The sequence below is a fragment of the Gorilla gorilla genome, chromosome 6 (genome assembly GCF_029281585.2).
Source record: "Gorilla gorilla gorilla isolate KB3781 chromosome 6, NHGRI_mGorGor1-v2.1_pri, whole genome shotgun sequence".
Lineage (NCBI taxonomy): Eukaryota > Metazoa > Chordata > Mammalia > Primates > Hominidae > Gorilla > Gorilla gorilla.
The window spans coordinates 9270085-9283951 of record NC_073230.2 but is presented as its reverse complement, the minus strand read 5'-3'; the positions used below and the strand labels follow the sequence as shown (position 1 = coordinate 9283951).

General features: G+C 57.2%; 1 protein-coding gene across 15 annotated transcripts in view; it reads left to right on the top strand.

The window, feature by feature from the left end:
- The window catches only part of MAD1L1 (mitotic arrest deficient 1 like 1), a 420579-nt gene extending 407929 nt beyond the window's left edge, over positions 1 to 12650 (top strand). For all 15 annotated transcript variants that reach the window (XM_031013142.3, XM_031013141.3, XM_031013143.3 and 12 more), the window contains one exon: positions 12215 to 12650. In XM_031013142.3, the coding sequence (XP_030869002.2) occupies positions 12215 to 12373 (159 nt within the window). In that variant the 3' untranslated portion in view covers positions 12374 to 12650. The remainder of the gene's footprint in view (positions 1 to 12214) is intronic.
- Positions 12651 to 13867: the final 1217 nt, after the last annotated feature.

Sequence of the window (13867 nt, the reverse complement as noted above, 5' to 3'; positions counted from 1 at the left end):
TGTGAGGTGGGAGCAGGGCACCGTCTGTCTGGGGCTCACACTTTCCCTTGCTGAGGGGTGTCCATCTCAATGCTGTGCCCTGGAGCCGCCTAGTTCGCAGGCTTTCCCGCGAGGCTACCGGAGACAGGCACTGCTCCAGCCCAGTGTGAGCTTCAGGAGCCGTTTTCTGGGTTTTTCTCTCTAATGCTCCAGGTTTTCTCAGCCTCTCACCGAGCACTCTAGCGAACTCACCCCTCCTCTCTGGCACTCTGTTCTGCGCCCTGGCTCCAGCTCCAGCCCTGTCCCTCAACTCGGGTCCCCCGAGGCCCTGCCTGGGCTGTGACCGTCTCCCTGGGCTCGCCCCGTCTCTCAGGGCCCGCCACCCTTCCTGACTGAAAACTGTTGTTTCACATTTGATGCCTCATATTCTGGCTGTTTCAGATGGCAGGTGCATCTGTCCTTGTGGCTCTGTCTCGGCCGGAAGCTGCCGGCCGCCCTCTGAGGTGGGAAAATAGGCATTTTGTCTCCATTTTACATTCAGGAAACTTCAGCTCAGAGAGACAAACTGATGGGCCCCGGGGCCCACAGCAGATAAGAGGGGCAGCCTCACAGGAGGGCGGGCCTGCATCTCCGGCCCTCCTCACCCCGCATGCCCAGCATCACATTGCCCTAAGCGTGGCGCTCCACGAAACGTCACCCCCAGCAGCATGGGCCTCGCCTAGGTGGGAGGTGAAAAGGCACAGAGGCCGCTGACGTCCTCTCCTGTTCTCATTCAGCTACATCTGGAAAGGGTGGTGCTGTCTAGCCCGGGCCCAGGAGGGGAGGACCCCACAGCCAGGCGGGGCTCAGGAGGGGAGGACCCCACAGCCAGGCGGGGCTCAGGAGGGGAGGACCCCACAGCCAGGCGGGGCTCAGGAGGGGAGAACCCCACAACCGGGACGGGCTCGGGAGGGGAGGACCCCACACCTGGGCGGGGCTCAGGGAGCCACTGGGCGACGGCTGTGCTGCAGCTCCTCCCTCCTCACCCGCGTGCCTGAGCTGAGCACCTGTCCTGCCTGCCCGCCGCGTCCCCTTTCTTCCCTTAACCTTCACTGTGCTCTGCGCTCCTGCTGCCCTCGGGGCCCTGTCTTTTAACCCACACTCAGCCCCTTCTCCCTCCCCGCCACCACCTCTAACTCATCCCTGTGGCCTCCATGCCCTTCCACGGCCCTTGGAGCCGCCCGTGGCGGATGCCACTCACAGCAGGGGCTGCGCAGGCCGCCCCACCCCGAGCCGGCGCCCCCACTCCCTCGGCTCCCCTCCGGCTGCGGCTGCAGGAGCAGCTGCGTGTGGCTGTAAAGCAGAACGCCCGTGTGCGAGGGCGAGCTGTATAAATAGAATAATAATAATAATAATTGTTGGTTTGGGATTTTTCTGCGACTGCTGGGGTGCCTGGCCTTGCCCGCCCCGCCAGTCACTCTTGAAGGAAAGGTCACCCTCGCCGGGAAGATAAACCCCAATAACGCTGGTATAATTAGCACAGGCAGTATTTAGATGCTTTCCTCGGTACAATTAGGCAGGAATAATTGGCTGAGCTATTTTCCCCGTGCCGGACACGCTTTTTGCCAGCTTCCGTTCTTTGGAACTTCATGCCGGGACATTTGTTCTCGGCGTTCTGTCCAAGCTGTCCTGACCCAGTTGCCGCCAGGCCCTCAGCGCGGTGCTCACGTGGCAGCATCTGCGAGGCCTCCTTTGGGCCCGGCTGTGTGGCCTCCTCCGAGGGACGCCGGAGGGACAGTGGGGCAGAGAGGGGTGGGAGCTGAGGGTCGTGCACACAGCAGGGTGTCCTGGGATCAAACCTGGACCTCTGGACCAGGAGCTCCGAGGAGCTGAGCTGGGCTGGGCCTGGAGCTGGGGGGCCTGTGCAGGGTGGGGCTGGGCCGGTCATGGGCATCCACGAGGGAGTGAGGCCATGAGCGGGGGAGTCAGGCATAGGCTGTAACAAGTCCTGTGGCCAGCCTGGAGGAGGAGTCCCTTGGCCGAGGTAATACCCCAGAGGCGAAAAGCTTGCTGTCTCCGTCCTCAGAGCGCGGACAGGCCAGGCAGTGACTATCAGGGCTCGGCGGTGGCTGCTGCTCCTGGATCACCCTCGGGCCGTGGATGTGCAGCAGGCAGGCTGGCCCCACAGCACCTGAGACTGCTGTGCAGAGCCCAGCTGTGAGGTGTGAGGCTGCCAGGAGTCCTCGGTATCGCGGTCTAACAGGTTGTGTAGACCACGGTAGCACCAGCCATTTTCACGCTGTACCTGGCAGGCTCAGCACGGTCTTGACGTTATCATGCCTGAACTTTGGGATACAGATCACTGCTGCTGAGGTCATGAAGCCAAGCTGGGACCGCGCTGACCTCCAACCCCAGGGCTGGGACTGTGCCGACCGCCAACCCCGTCCGGGGCTGGGACTGTGCCGACCGCCAACCCCGGGGTTGGGACTGTGCCAGCCTCCAACCCCGCCCGGGGCTGGGACTGTGCCACCCTCCAACCCTGCCCCGGGCTGGGACTGTGCCGACCGCCAACCCCGGGGCTGGGACTGTGCTAATCCCAGGGCTGGGAGTGTGCTGACCTCCAACCCTGGGGCTGGGACTGTGCCAACCCCGGGGCTGGGACTGTGCTGACCTCTAACCCCCAGCAGCACCCACTGGGATGAGGGCACACATTACCCAGGTTTATCACCTCTGGACCCTGATGCCATGGCCCAAGGCCTTCAGCCCCTGAGACTTTTTAGGGAAGGGAGGGCGGCCCTGGCCGTGGAGGCTCGTGCAGAGCTGTGTGCATGGTGAGACTGCCCAGCACTGTTCACAGGCGCTCAGACGGGCACCGCAAAGACCCGTGGACAGACAGAGCTGTGTCCCACCTGGGATTTGTACAAGCCCAACCTGGGTGCCCTGGCTGCTGGGTGCCAAGGGGCATGGGCCCGTGTCTCTCACACCTCAGCAGCCAGCCCTATGACAGGTGGCCTCAGCGGACTCTGCTGTGGCCACCTGACCAGCGCCACCTACCCCAACCAGCTGGCTGGGCTCACGCTGTGACCCACGCCTGGCGTCTGTGGTGCCGCCAGCCAAGATGCCAGCCATGACGCCAGCGTGGCACCCCAGGCCCAGGACATCTGGGGCAGGTGGGTGGGCAGCACCGGCCTCAGCAGCCCACAGAGGGGCCTCCCACAGAGTGTCTGGAGATGCTCCAGGCAGACGGGCAGACGAGCAAGACGCCCGAGGGTTGCAGGCCAGGTGGATAAGGATTGGGGCTTGCATGTGTCTGCAGTGGGGAACCCGTGTGCTCAGCGGCCTGTCTTGAAGCTTTTCCGCTCTTGCAGATATAATTTAGATATACATTTTTCCTAATTACAAATATGCAGCATATAAAAAAATCTGGAAAATGCAGAGAACCATGAGTCACTTTCCGTCCCAACACTCCGAGTTAACCGCCATTAACACTTTGATGATTTTCTAAGGGTCCTTTTGCACTCTGTGAGTGTGGGTGTGGGAGTGTGTGTCGTGCTGCAGTGTGAACTTGAAGGGTTTTCTCACCCCTGAAGTTCAAGGCTGACTCTCGGCGGACGCTGCTGAGTCTCCTCCCCGGCTCGCCCCATGTGTGCATGAAAGTGCCTGGGATGCATCAGATTCTCAACTTGAGAAGCCCGGAGAGTCTTTTGAAGTTGAAAACACTTTTTGATTTCCTTACAGCGTCAAGACAAAAAAAAATCTCCCCTTTGCTGGCTTTGAGAGCAGGTGTCTTCTACAAGCGAGGTTCACAGAGACCTGTGGCTGCCCGGGCAGATGCCAACCAGGCACGCCCATCTCCTCTCCCGCGGGTCCTGGTGGGGGAGCCTCTGTGGGAAGCTTGGGGGCTCTGTGGCCTGGCAGACAACCAGTCCTGCTGCAGCGAGGTGGGGACAAGGCTGGGAGCAGCTCACTTCCCAGTAGAGGCCATCCGATGGCGCCAGGGCACGGGGCAGCTGCCGTCCTCATGGCCCGGGGTGACATGGGCACAGGGTTTCCTCATCCCACTGTGCTCGGTGTCTCCCCTGAGCCCGGTGATTTTACGCACCTGACTTCGTTAGTCTTCTCGGCAATGCCCAGCGTGCAGACCAGGCTCAGAGAGGTGTGTCGGTGTGCCCAGGGTCACCCAGCTTCCTGGTGGCCAAGCCGAGGTTAGAAGCTAGTTCTGGTGGGTGTGAAAGCCCCCGACGTCGGCAGCTCTGCCACCAGGCCCGCACAAGCAAGTGGTGTAAGAGGGGGGGCGTTGGGGCTGGCAGTGCTCAAGTCAGGATCGAGCCGTCTATCTGGAAGGTCTGTCGAGGGTGTGTGGTGGTGGCCGGGAGGTCGTGGCAGGCTGACTACCTGCCGTTTTCCTGCAGTGCCTAGGCCCAGGAGAGGGAGCAGCCCCCGGTCAGGACCCAGCTGCAGGACACCCCATCCTCATGGACCTTGCTTCCCGCTCTCCCTCCCCCCACAAATGGGCTCTCAGCATAACTTCCCCCGAGGGCTCCTTTCCTCTCCTCTCCCCACACACAGCCCTGCTCGGGAGCGGCGCTTGCAGCACACCAAGGACAGGAGGATTGGGCTTCAGGGAAGCAGGCGCCTGGAGCTGTGTCCAGTTAGGTGCGTGGCGCTTGCAGATCCGAGCATGGAATATTCATGCCTCCCCTGGCCCAGCAGCTGCGGCTTCTCATCTGGAACAAGGGGGTGCTTCTCCCAGGAAGGCCAGTGGGAGCAGGGGTGTGTCTGAGAACACCTGGGCGCTCTGTCCTCACGATGGCCGCTGATGCCACAGCCCCGGCCTCTGTGCCCAGGCCACTCTCCAGCCTGGTGAGGTCTGTTCTGGGAAAAGAGAGAAGCAAGACAGATGTGGGCCTTGCCCTGTGGGGCCAGGGCACAGGCAGGAATCCCACTTGGGGGTTAAGACGCTGCAGTCACCCCTCCGGGTTCTGTGCACTGGCCCCTCCAGGTGCCGGAGTCCCCTGTGGCCGTGGCGTTCTAGGAGAGATGGGCAGGGAGACGCTGGCGCCCTGTCGTGTAGCTTGTCCTTGTGTCTACTTCACAGGCTCTTCCACTGTGCAATTTCCTAAAATTTTGGCGAGGCCCATTTATCCATTATAATTTTATTCTATGGATTGTGCTTTGGTGTTGAGTGTGAGAGCTCTGCCTCATCCAGATCCTGAAGATTTCTTTTTTAAAATAATTCTGTGTTTTACCTGTAAGTTCATGATACAGTTTGAATTAAATTTTATATGAGATGTGAGGTTTCAGTCAAAAAAAAATTTTTTTTTAACTAAGTGTGTCCAGCTGCTCCGGCTCTAGCTGTAGCAAAGACAAGACTGCCCTTCCTCCACTGTAGCACCTTTGTGACTTTTTTGTGACTTTTCTGTATCGATTAATAGGATCATATGTTGTTTAGCCTGTTGATATAGCAGATTACACTGATTGATTTTCAAATACCAAGCTAGCCTCGTACACCTAAACTAAGTACCACTTGGTCACGGCATAATATTCTCTGTTAGAAAGTGGCCTGGATGCGTCTGTGGGTCTCTTTCGAGTTCCTCTGTTCTGTTCCGCTGGTGTCCACATCTCCCCTCCAGCGCTGCCCCAGCCATGTCTGTCTGATGTAGGAGCCGTATAACGCTGTGCTGTAGCTGTACAGTTCTCAACATCAGGAAGGGCAATTCCTCTACTCTTCTTTTTTGGAATTGCTTTCCATATACATTTTAGAATAATCTTGTGTCTCTCTACCAAAAGAAAAAAAAAAATATGCTGGCCAGGCATGGTGGCTCACGCCTGTAATCCCAACACTTGGGGAAGCCAAGGCAAAAGGATTGCTTGAGCCCAGGAGTTGGAGACCAGCCTGGGCAACACAGGGAGACCCCATCTCTATGAAAAAAATACAGCCATGAGTGGTGGTGCGCACCTGTAGCTACAGCTACTTGGCACGTTGAGGCAGGAAGATTGCTTGAGGCTGCAGTGAGCCAAGACCACACCACTGCACTCCAGCCTGGGTGACAGAATAAGACCCTCTTTCCAAAAAAAAAAAAAAAAATATATATATATATATATATATATATATATCTATGCTGAGGTTTAGACAGCAATTACTTTAAAACCAAAGATCAATTTTGGAAAAATTGATTTACTATAAGTCTTCCACTTCATAAACATTGTATCTATTTATACAAACATTCTTTTGATTCCTTTCATCAGTATTTCCTAACTTTCTGCAAACAGACACTATACAAGTTTTTGTTAGATGTATACCCGAGTATTTAAGATGTTCTGTACATTATATTGCCTTTTAATTTTGTTTTTCACTTGTTTGCAATTGCTTTATAGAAATGTGGTTAATTTTTGTATGTTCATCTTATTTCCTGCAACCTTCGTGAACTCACTTAGTGTTCGAGGAGTTTTCTGCAGATTGCTCAGGATTTTCTACGTGGGCCGTCACGTCATTCTAGGAGTTCTCTGCAGATTGCTTAGGGTTTTCCACGTGGGCCGTCATGTGATTTGCGAGTAGAGACAGTTCTGTTCTTTTCCAATCCCTATGCTGCTGCTTTCCTTTTCTTACCTGCATGCCCTGGCGTGAGGAGCTCCCATGCTGGGTTGAGGATGAGTGGGGAAAGCCAGCTCTCCACTGACCGAATGAGGGAAGGCGGCCAGACTCTTCCGTGAAGCAGCGTGAGCTGAGGGTTCTTCGTGGTGCTTTTTACCAAGTCAGAGGACTTTCCCTTGATTCCTGCTTTGCAAGAGTTCTTGTCAGGAATGGAGATTAAATTTTGTCAAATGCTTTGCCTGTGTCAATAGGATCATATCATTGTTTTCCTTTAGCCTGTTGATAGGGTGAATAACATTGACTGATTTTCAAATTTGAACTAGCTGTCGTTGTACACCTAAACTGAATCCCACTTGGTCAGGGTGTGATACTCTTTTTCGTGTGTTGCTGGATTCCATTTGTTAGTACTTGTTGAGTATTTTTGCAGCTAAGTTCATGAGAGACTGATGCTTATTTTTCTTTGTGTGCACACCATCCTTGTTGGTTTCAGTACAAGGTTAATAGTGGAAAGGTGTTTCCCTGTCTTTTGTTAACTGAAAAAGGATTGTGTAAAATTGGTATTAATTCATATTTAATGTTCGGTAAAACTTTCTAGTGAAACCATCTGGGACTGGAGATTTTGAGTAGCATTTTAATTACAACAAACTCGATTTATTTAATGGTTATAGGACTACCGAGGCTATTTTATCTTGGCACGTTTTGGTAGTATGTGGTTTTCGAGGAATCCGTCCAGTTCGTTATGAGCATCAAGTTTTGTTGTAGTATTTTTTATTGTTATTTTAATAGCTTCTGGATCTATTATAATATTTCCATTTCATTTCTGATATTGGTCATTTCACTCTCCCCCCCCCCTTTTTTTTTTTTTTTGAGATGGAGTCTCACTGTATTGCTCAGGCTGGAGTGCAGTGGCACGATCTCAGCTCACTGCAAGCTCCGCCTTCTGGGTTCATGCCATTCTCCTGCCTCAGCCTCCCAAGGAGCTGGGACTACAGGCACCCGCCACCACACCCGGCTAATTTTTTGTATTTTTAGTAGAGATGGGGTTTCACCGTGTTAGCCAGGATGGTCTCGATCTCCTGACCTCGTGATGCCCTGCCTTGGCCTCCCAAAGTGCTGGGATTACAGGCGTTCCCCCTTTTTAATCTTTGTCAGTTTTGCCAGGGGTTTATCAATTTATCGTTGCTGGTCTTTCTAACAAATTTTTGAGACAGGGTTTCACTCTGTTGCCCAGGCTGGAGTGCAGTGGTGTGATCATAGCTCACTACAGCCTCAAACTCCTAGGCCCACGTGATCCCACATACCTGGGGCTACAGGTGTATGCCACCACACCTGGCTGATTGATTAGATTATGGAGATGGGGTCTCACTGTGTTGTCCAGGCTGGTCTCAAACTCCAGGGCTCAAGTGATCCTCTCACCTTGGCCTCCCAAAGTGCAAAGATCACAGGCATGAGCCCCTGCTCCTGGCCGGCCTTATTGCTATTTTTTAAAGAACCAGTTTTTGGTTTTAATAACTGTTTTGTTTTCCTGTTCATGCCTACTTTTATTATTTCCTCCTCCTGCTTCGGGCTTGTTTTTCCCTTCGTTTCTTGAAGTAGGAATTTACAGAAGCGATTTGAGATCTTTCTCCTTTCCTGATACAGGCATTGAGTGCTGTCCGTTTCCCTCTAAGCACTGCCTTGGGTGCGTCTGGCAAATTTCATTATGCTGTATTCTTGTTTCCATTCTGTTCTCTTTTTTATTTCCTTCGAGGCATCCCATTTGACTCGTGGATTACTTAGAAGTGTGCTGTTTAATTTCCAGGCACTTACAGTTTTCCCGTTGTGTTTCTCTGACTGCTTTCTGGTTTTGATGTCCACTGGTGTGGCCTCCACCTCTTCACACCACCCCACAGATGAACAGCATTCACATAACTTCCCAGTATCTCCAAGTAGCATCGTTTCCATTTCCTGCGTGTCTTCTCATTTTACTGCATTATTTCAGCTTTGCTTGTTTGAGCCAGGATTCAGGGCTTCCTTCATTCCATCTCTAGCTTCCTCCCCTCGAGTTTCCCCGTTCATGGAGTTTCTCTTGGACCCTCAGCAGCAGGGGGTCTTGTTCTTGACAGGAATCCCTCACACTTCCCCCTTGGCCTCCGAGCCCCACCACATCCTGCGGTTGGTGGTGTGTGGAGAGAGGCGCTGTCTCTGCTCCCCAAGCCCTTTGTCAGCCCCCACCCCTCCCTCACTCCGTGCCTCTTGTCCGTGCCCGCTGGGACACCATGGGGCTCGGCTCAGGGGATGGTGGGACCAGCGCTTAGTAAGACCCATCAGCCCTAGGCACCGAGTGAGCACTGCTAACGTGGCAGAGCTGGAATGGGGGCCGGGCACACACTCCCTGGCCCACGTGTTCCACGGACGTGCTGCAGAGGTCCCCGGCCCTCCAGGGCAGGCCCTCTCTGCTTCCAGAGGGGCAGGCGAGCCCCAGGCCAGGCCAGCCAGGGTCTGGACTGGAGGGCAGTGGCCACAATGGACGCCGCGAGTGTCTTCATTAAGAGTGAGTGTCTCAGTCTCCCCCAGGGCACCCGCCAGCCACACGGCCGCTATGTGTGCAGACTAGACAGGTGGTAGCTCGGGCCGGCCAGGCAGAGGGAGAGGAAGCCAGAGCCTGCGCGCAGGCAGCCTCAGAAATATTTCCAGCCACAGCCAACGTGTCTTACTGGCAATTTGCTTTTTAAAAAATTGCGCTCTAATTTTAAGTGAGCAGCCCCTAATTACAGTGATTTACGAGGTACCTGGGGACTGTGTGATATTTGAACATGGCAGAGGGCTGAGTAGAGATGGCAGAGATGGATGGGCCCGGCGCCGCTCATTCAGCAGGTCCTGCTAATGCCGGAGTGCTGCCGGAGTGTTGGACCGAGGTGGAGCCTCCCAATGCAGCCAGGTACGCTGGGGGAAACGGAGTCAGAGGTGGGCTGCACGGCAGGTCGACTTGTTCACAGGGGGCTGGTGTTTTGCAAACGCTGGGTCTGCCTTCGTGTGGGGTTTGAGCTGGGAGAGTAGCACTGGTGACTCCTGCCTGTCTCCGTCCACCCCCACCTGGAGGGCAGCGCGGTATCTTAGGGCGTCATTCTTCCAGAGCCACCTGAGGCCAGCAGAGAGGAGGTGCTGTAGGAGCCGTGAGTGGGCGGCCCAGCCTACCATTGGGAGCTGCTGTCTTGCTGACGCTGACGGGGTGCACCTGTTTCAAATAAAGAATGATCAGAGCTCACACCTGTAATCCTCACGTCGTGGGCAGCTGAGGCAGGAGGATCACGTCAGGCCAGGAGTTTGAGACCAGCCTGGGCAACATAGCTAAAGTCTCTCTCTCAAAAAATTTAAAAATTAGCCAGGTGTGCTGGCACATGCCTGTCATTCCAACTGCTGAGGAGGCTGAGGTGGATCACTTGAGCCCAGGAGCTTGAGGCTGAGTGACCCATTATCATGCCACTGCACACCAGCCTGGGTGACAGAGTGAGACTTGTCTCTAAAAAAAAATATTTTTAGAAATGAACGGCCAGGCTCCCAAAGCCTGCCAGCCTCTGAGGGCCGGGGAAGAGCCTGCCAGCCTCTGAGGGCCGGGGAAGGCGGGTGCCTGGAGAACAGCTATTCTTTGGTCCAGCCTGGCCGGAGTCTGCACCACAGTGCCCCAGGCCCAGCCAGGTTGCCAGCCCTGGGGTTGGGAGGAGGGCGAAGGGCCGGCTAAGGAGACTTCTTCCCACACTGCCTCCCCACCCCTGCCCGGCAGCTGCAGGAGAATCAGCCCCTCTGACATTTAGGGGGAGAAAATCAGAATCAAGAGCAGAAGGCAGAAATGAAAGGATTTTCTCAGTAAAAGGTCAGAGTGGTTTCTCTTGTTTTTGTTTAAAAATGGTTTGTGTTGAACTATGACAAGGCCAAATGTACTAAGGCAGCTGAAACGGGGAGGGCAGGGGGACGGCTCCTGAGAAACAGGAGGTGCAGGAACAGGTCAGGCCGCAGGGCCTCGGGGGCAGCACGTGCTCCAAAGGTGGTGAGGGGAGGGGCGACACCATCAGGGCGGGGCCCAGCCTAGGCTTGCTCCGGTGGACAGGGGAGCTGCCAGGACCAAGCTGGATGGAGCCAGGCCGCCCTGTGGCTCCTGGGGAGGGTTCCCAGCGGGCTGCCGGGCGGAGGGAGCGCTTTCCAAAAAACGGTTTCCTGAGCTCTGATGCACACACATGCGGCTCCCTCTCAAGTCTAGCGCTCCATTAGTCTACCGTTCCGTTCTTCCCGGCACATTCAGTGCGCAGCCGCGACCAGTCTAACCGTGGCACCTTTCCACCGGCCCTGAGCCCTGACGTGCCCCTCCAGGACATCCCCTGGGCACGCAGTTGTGTCGAAAGGTCTCTGTGACTGGCTGGGCGTGTTTTCAGGGTTTGTCCACGTGGCAGCGTGTCTCAGAGTTCGGCTGTACGAAGCGGTGTTGACGGCTAAACCCGGTTTTGTCTCTCCCTCCGGCGGGTGAGGGCTGGTTCCGCGTTCCATCTGTTGGTGATGGGATCGTGTTGCGGTGGACGTCCATGCCGAGGTCTGTGCGTGGGCTGCGCGCCCGGGCGGGTGCTGGGCCCATGGACTCTGCGTTCAGCTCTTTGAGGAGCCGCCGGCTGTTTGCAGTGGCCGCACCACACACGCTCCCGCCAGCGACGCGGAGGGTCCGATTTCCCCCGACCCAGCAGCTCATGGTGTTTGCTCGCAGTGGCCGTCGGCGCGAGGCGGGTCCGTGTCTCGCTCAGTTGCGGTTCACCGTTTCCCCGGTGCCCGGCGTCCTGGCATGAGCTCATTGGCCGTGTGTGGCTCTTCTCTGGAGAAATGTTCAAGGGCGCCTTGTTTACTTGGCCCTTTCCTCTTCATGGTGGAGTTGTGGCAGTTCTGGGCATATTCTGGGTACAGGACTTTTCAGGGACGTGGCTTGAGAGGGAGCTTTGTGGTGGGCTGGGTTTGTGTCCTGCCTGACCTGGGGCTGGCTCTCGGGAGCAGCTCAGAAGGGCCTCTGCCCACTCCCCTCACAGCCCAGGACTGTGGCACAGCAGCTTGCTCAGACCTGCTGTGTGACCTGAACCCTGTGGCTGTTGCCCTGGGTCCCCTGGGGCCTGCAGCGCTGTCTGGAAGCTCCTCCTTGCCCGTTCTCCAGTTACAGGAGGCCGCCCTCTGGGCTGCAGAATCCACAGAGCCAGACTCCCCCTGGGCCCCCAGCGCCCCCTGCACAAGTGGGGAAACTAGGTCATGGGGCCCAGGCAGTGTGGAAGGCGTTGCAGGACTTGCCCAGGGCGTGGGGTCCTCCAGCCTCAGTGAAGAGTGGCACTGGGGCCTGTCACAGGTGGGGGCACAGGTGCTGGAGCCCCGCAGATGGAGGAAGGAGCAAGGTGGCAGCCCCTCGGGTGGGCACACCCCGCAGTGCCTGGGACCCCCAGCTGCCTGTGTAGACAACAGAGACCTTGCCCTGGGTTAATTCGGTCCCTTTAGGTGACCTGGAATAAGGCCTGGCAGGGTTGAGGACGCATCTATCCCTGTCCAGGTCCTCAGACTGAGGGAAGCCCCCATGGCTGGAGGGGCTGTGTTGGGAGGGAGGGGAGAGGGAGAGACCTGTCGGGCTGACCGCTGTCTTGTCTCTTGACCGCCCTGCAGGCCACCAGCCCCTCGGGTTCCAAGATGCAGCTACTGGAGACAGAGTTCTCGCACACCGTGGGCGAGCTCATCGAGGTGCACCTGCGGCGCCAGGACAGCATCCCTGCCTTCCTCAGCTCGCTCACCCTCGAGCTCTTCAGCCGCCAGACCGTGGCGTAGCCTGCAGCCTCGGGGGCATAGCTGGAGCCACTCTGCTTGGCCTGACCTGCAGGTCCCCTGCCCCGCCAGCCACAGGCTGGGTGCATGTCCTGCCTCTCCAGCCCCACAGGGCAGCGGCATGACTGACAGACACGCTGGGACCTACGTCGGGCTTCCTGCTGGGGCGGCCGGCACCCTCCCCACGTGCAGACCCCATGCGTCCCGGAGCCTGGTGTGTGGGCGTCGGCCACCAGCCCGGGTTCCTCACCTTGTGAAATAAAATCTTCTCCCCTAGACACTCCCACTCGCCCTGTGTTATCTGTGGCCTAGCCCTAGCCGGGTGGGCGGGAGGAGGGGAAGGAGCTCCCTCAGCAGCCGCCGCCATCTGCAGCCTGGACAACGTTAGGGTGAGTCAGGCATCTCCACTCAGGGAGTGCACAGGTGGCAGCTGGGACCAAGGGTGGCTGGGGTGCCCTCCCCACCACCATGGGCTGAGGCCCCTCCACGTAGCAGCTTCCAGCTCTGCCTCAAGGCCAGGCCCCAGCTCCGCGTGGGCTGGGGCTTCCCTTTGCTGATGGAACCCGGATGGAGGCACTGTCCTCACAGATAAGGGTGCATCGAGGGGAGACTGCCCTCTGTGCCCATCTCTCCAGGGCCAAGAGAGGGCCTGGACCCGGCTGGCAGCACCAAACCCAGGGGTGTGGGGTGGCTCCGCCCCATGGGGCAGATGGAGCACCTGGCCCTGGAGGCTGAAGAGCGAGTCCCCTCCTCCCAACTCGGCGGCCCCGGCCTTCTCCAGCCATGGGGAAAATGAGCCGATGATGCAGAGGTGCAGCTGCCGCTATCTGAGCCCAGCAGAGGGGAGCTGGTGCAGCCAGGGGAACGGCCTCGCTCCAGAGCCACCGCTGCTGAGACGGAGGGAGACCCATGGCGGGGGGGGGGGGGGCAGGGGGAGGAAGGAGCAGGGAGGCGTGGACCCTGCCTCCTGCCTGCGAACTGTGGGCCTGGGCCACGCCCGGGACTGCCGCCTCCACCCAGACTCCTCAAGGGTGGGGCAGCTCCGGCTCTGCAACCACCCCCCCCGCCCACCATTAGAACACTCCATCAGGTTCCACAAACCCTTCATGAAAGCCCTTTTCCTCCAGGTCTTAGGGGAAAGTTGGGGGGCCGTCCACTAAGAGGCCCACTGGGAGAGACGGATGTGTCGTGTCCCCCAGCCTCGAGACAGGAAGCCCCTGATTCCTCCTGCATGTCCTCTCCCTACCCCCCAAAGTCACCTTTCAGTGTTGGCTTCTGTTCCTGGGCGCAAGGGGTTTGACGGAGGGGTCCTCGGAGGCCCGTGGGGTTCAGTTTCACGAGGCTTTGTGCGGGACGCAGGCTGTGCAGACAAGAGAAGTGAGATGTCTCCATGTCAGGCGAAGGTGGTTCTGCCCTGGCTCGGCCCCTGGACACACATGTGCCTCAGACAGACACACAGCCCCGCCAGAGCTGGGCAACCACTGGCTCTCACACTGT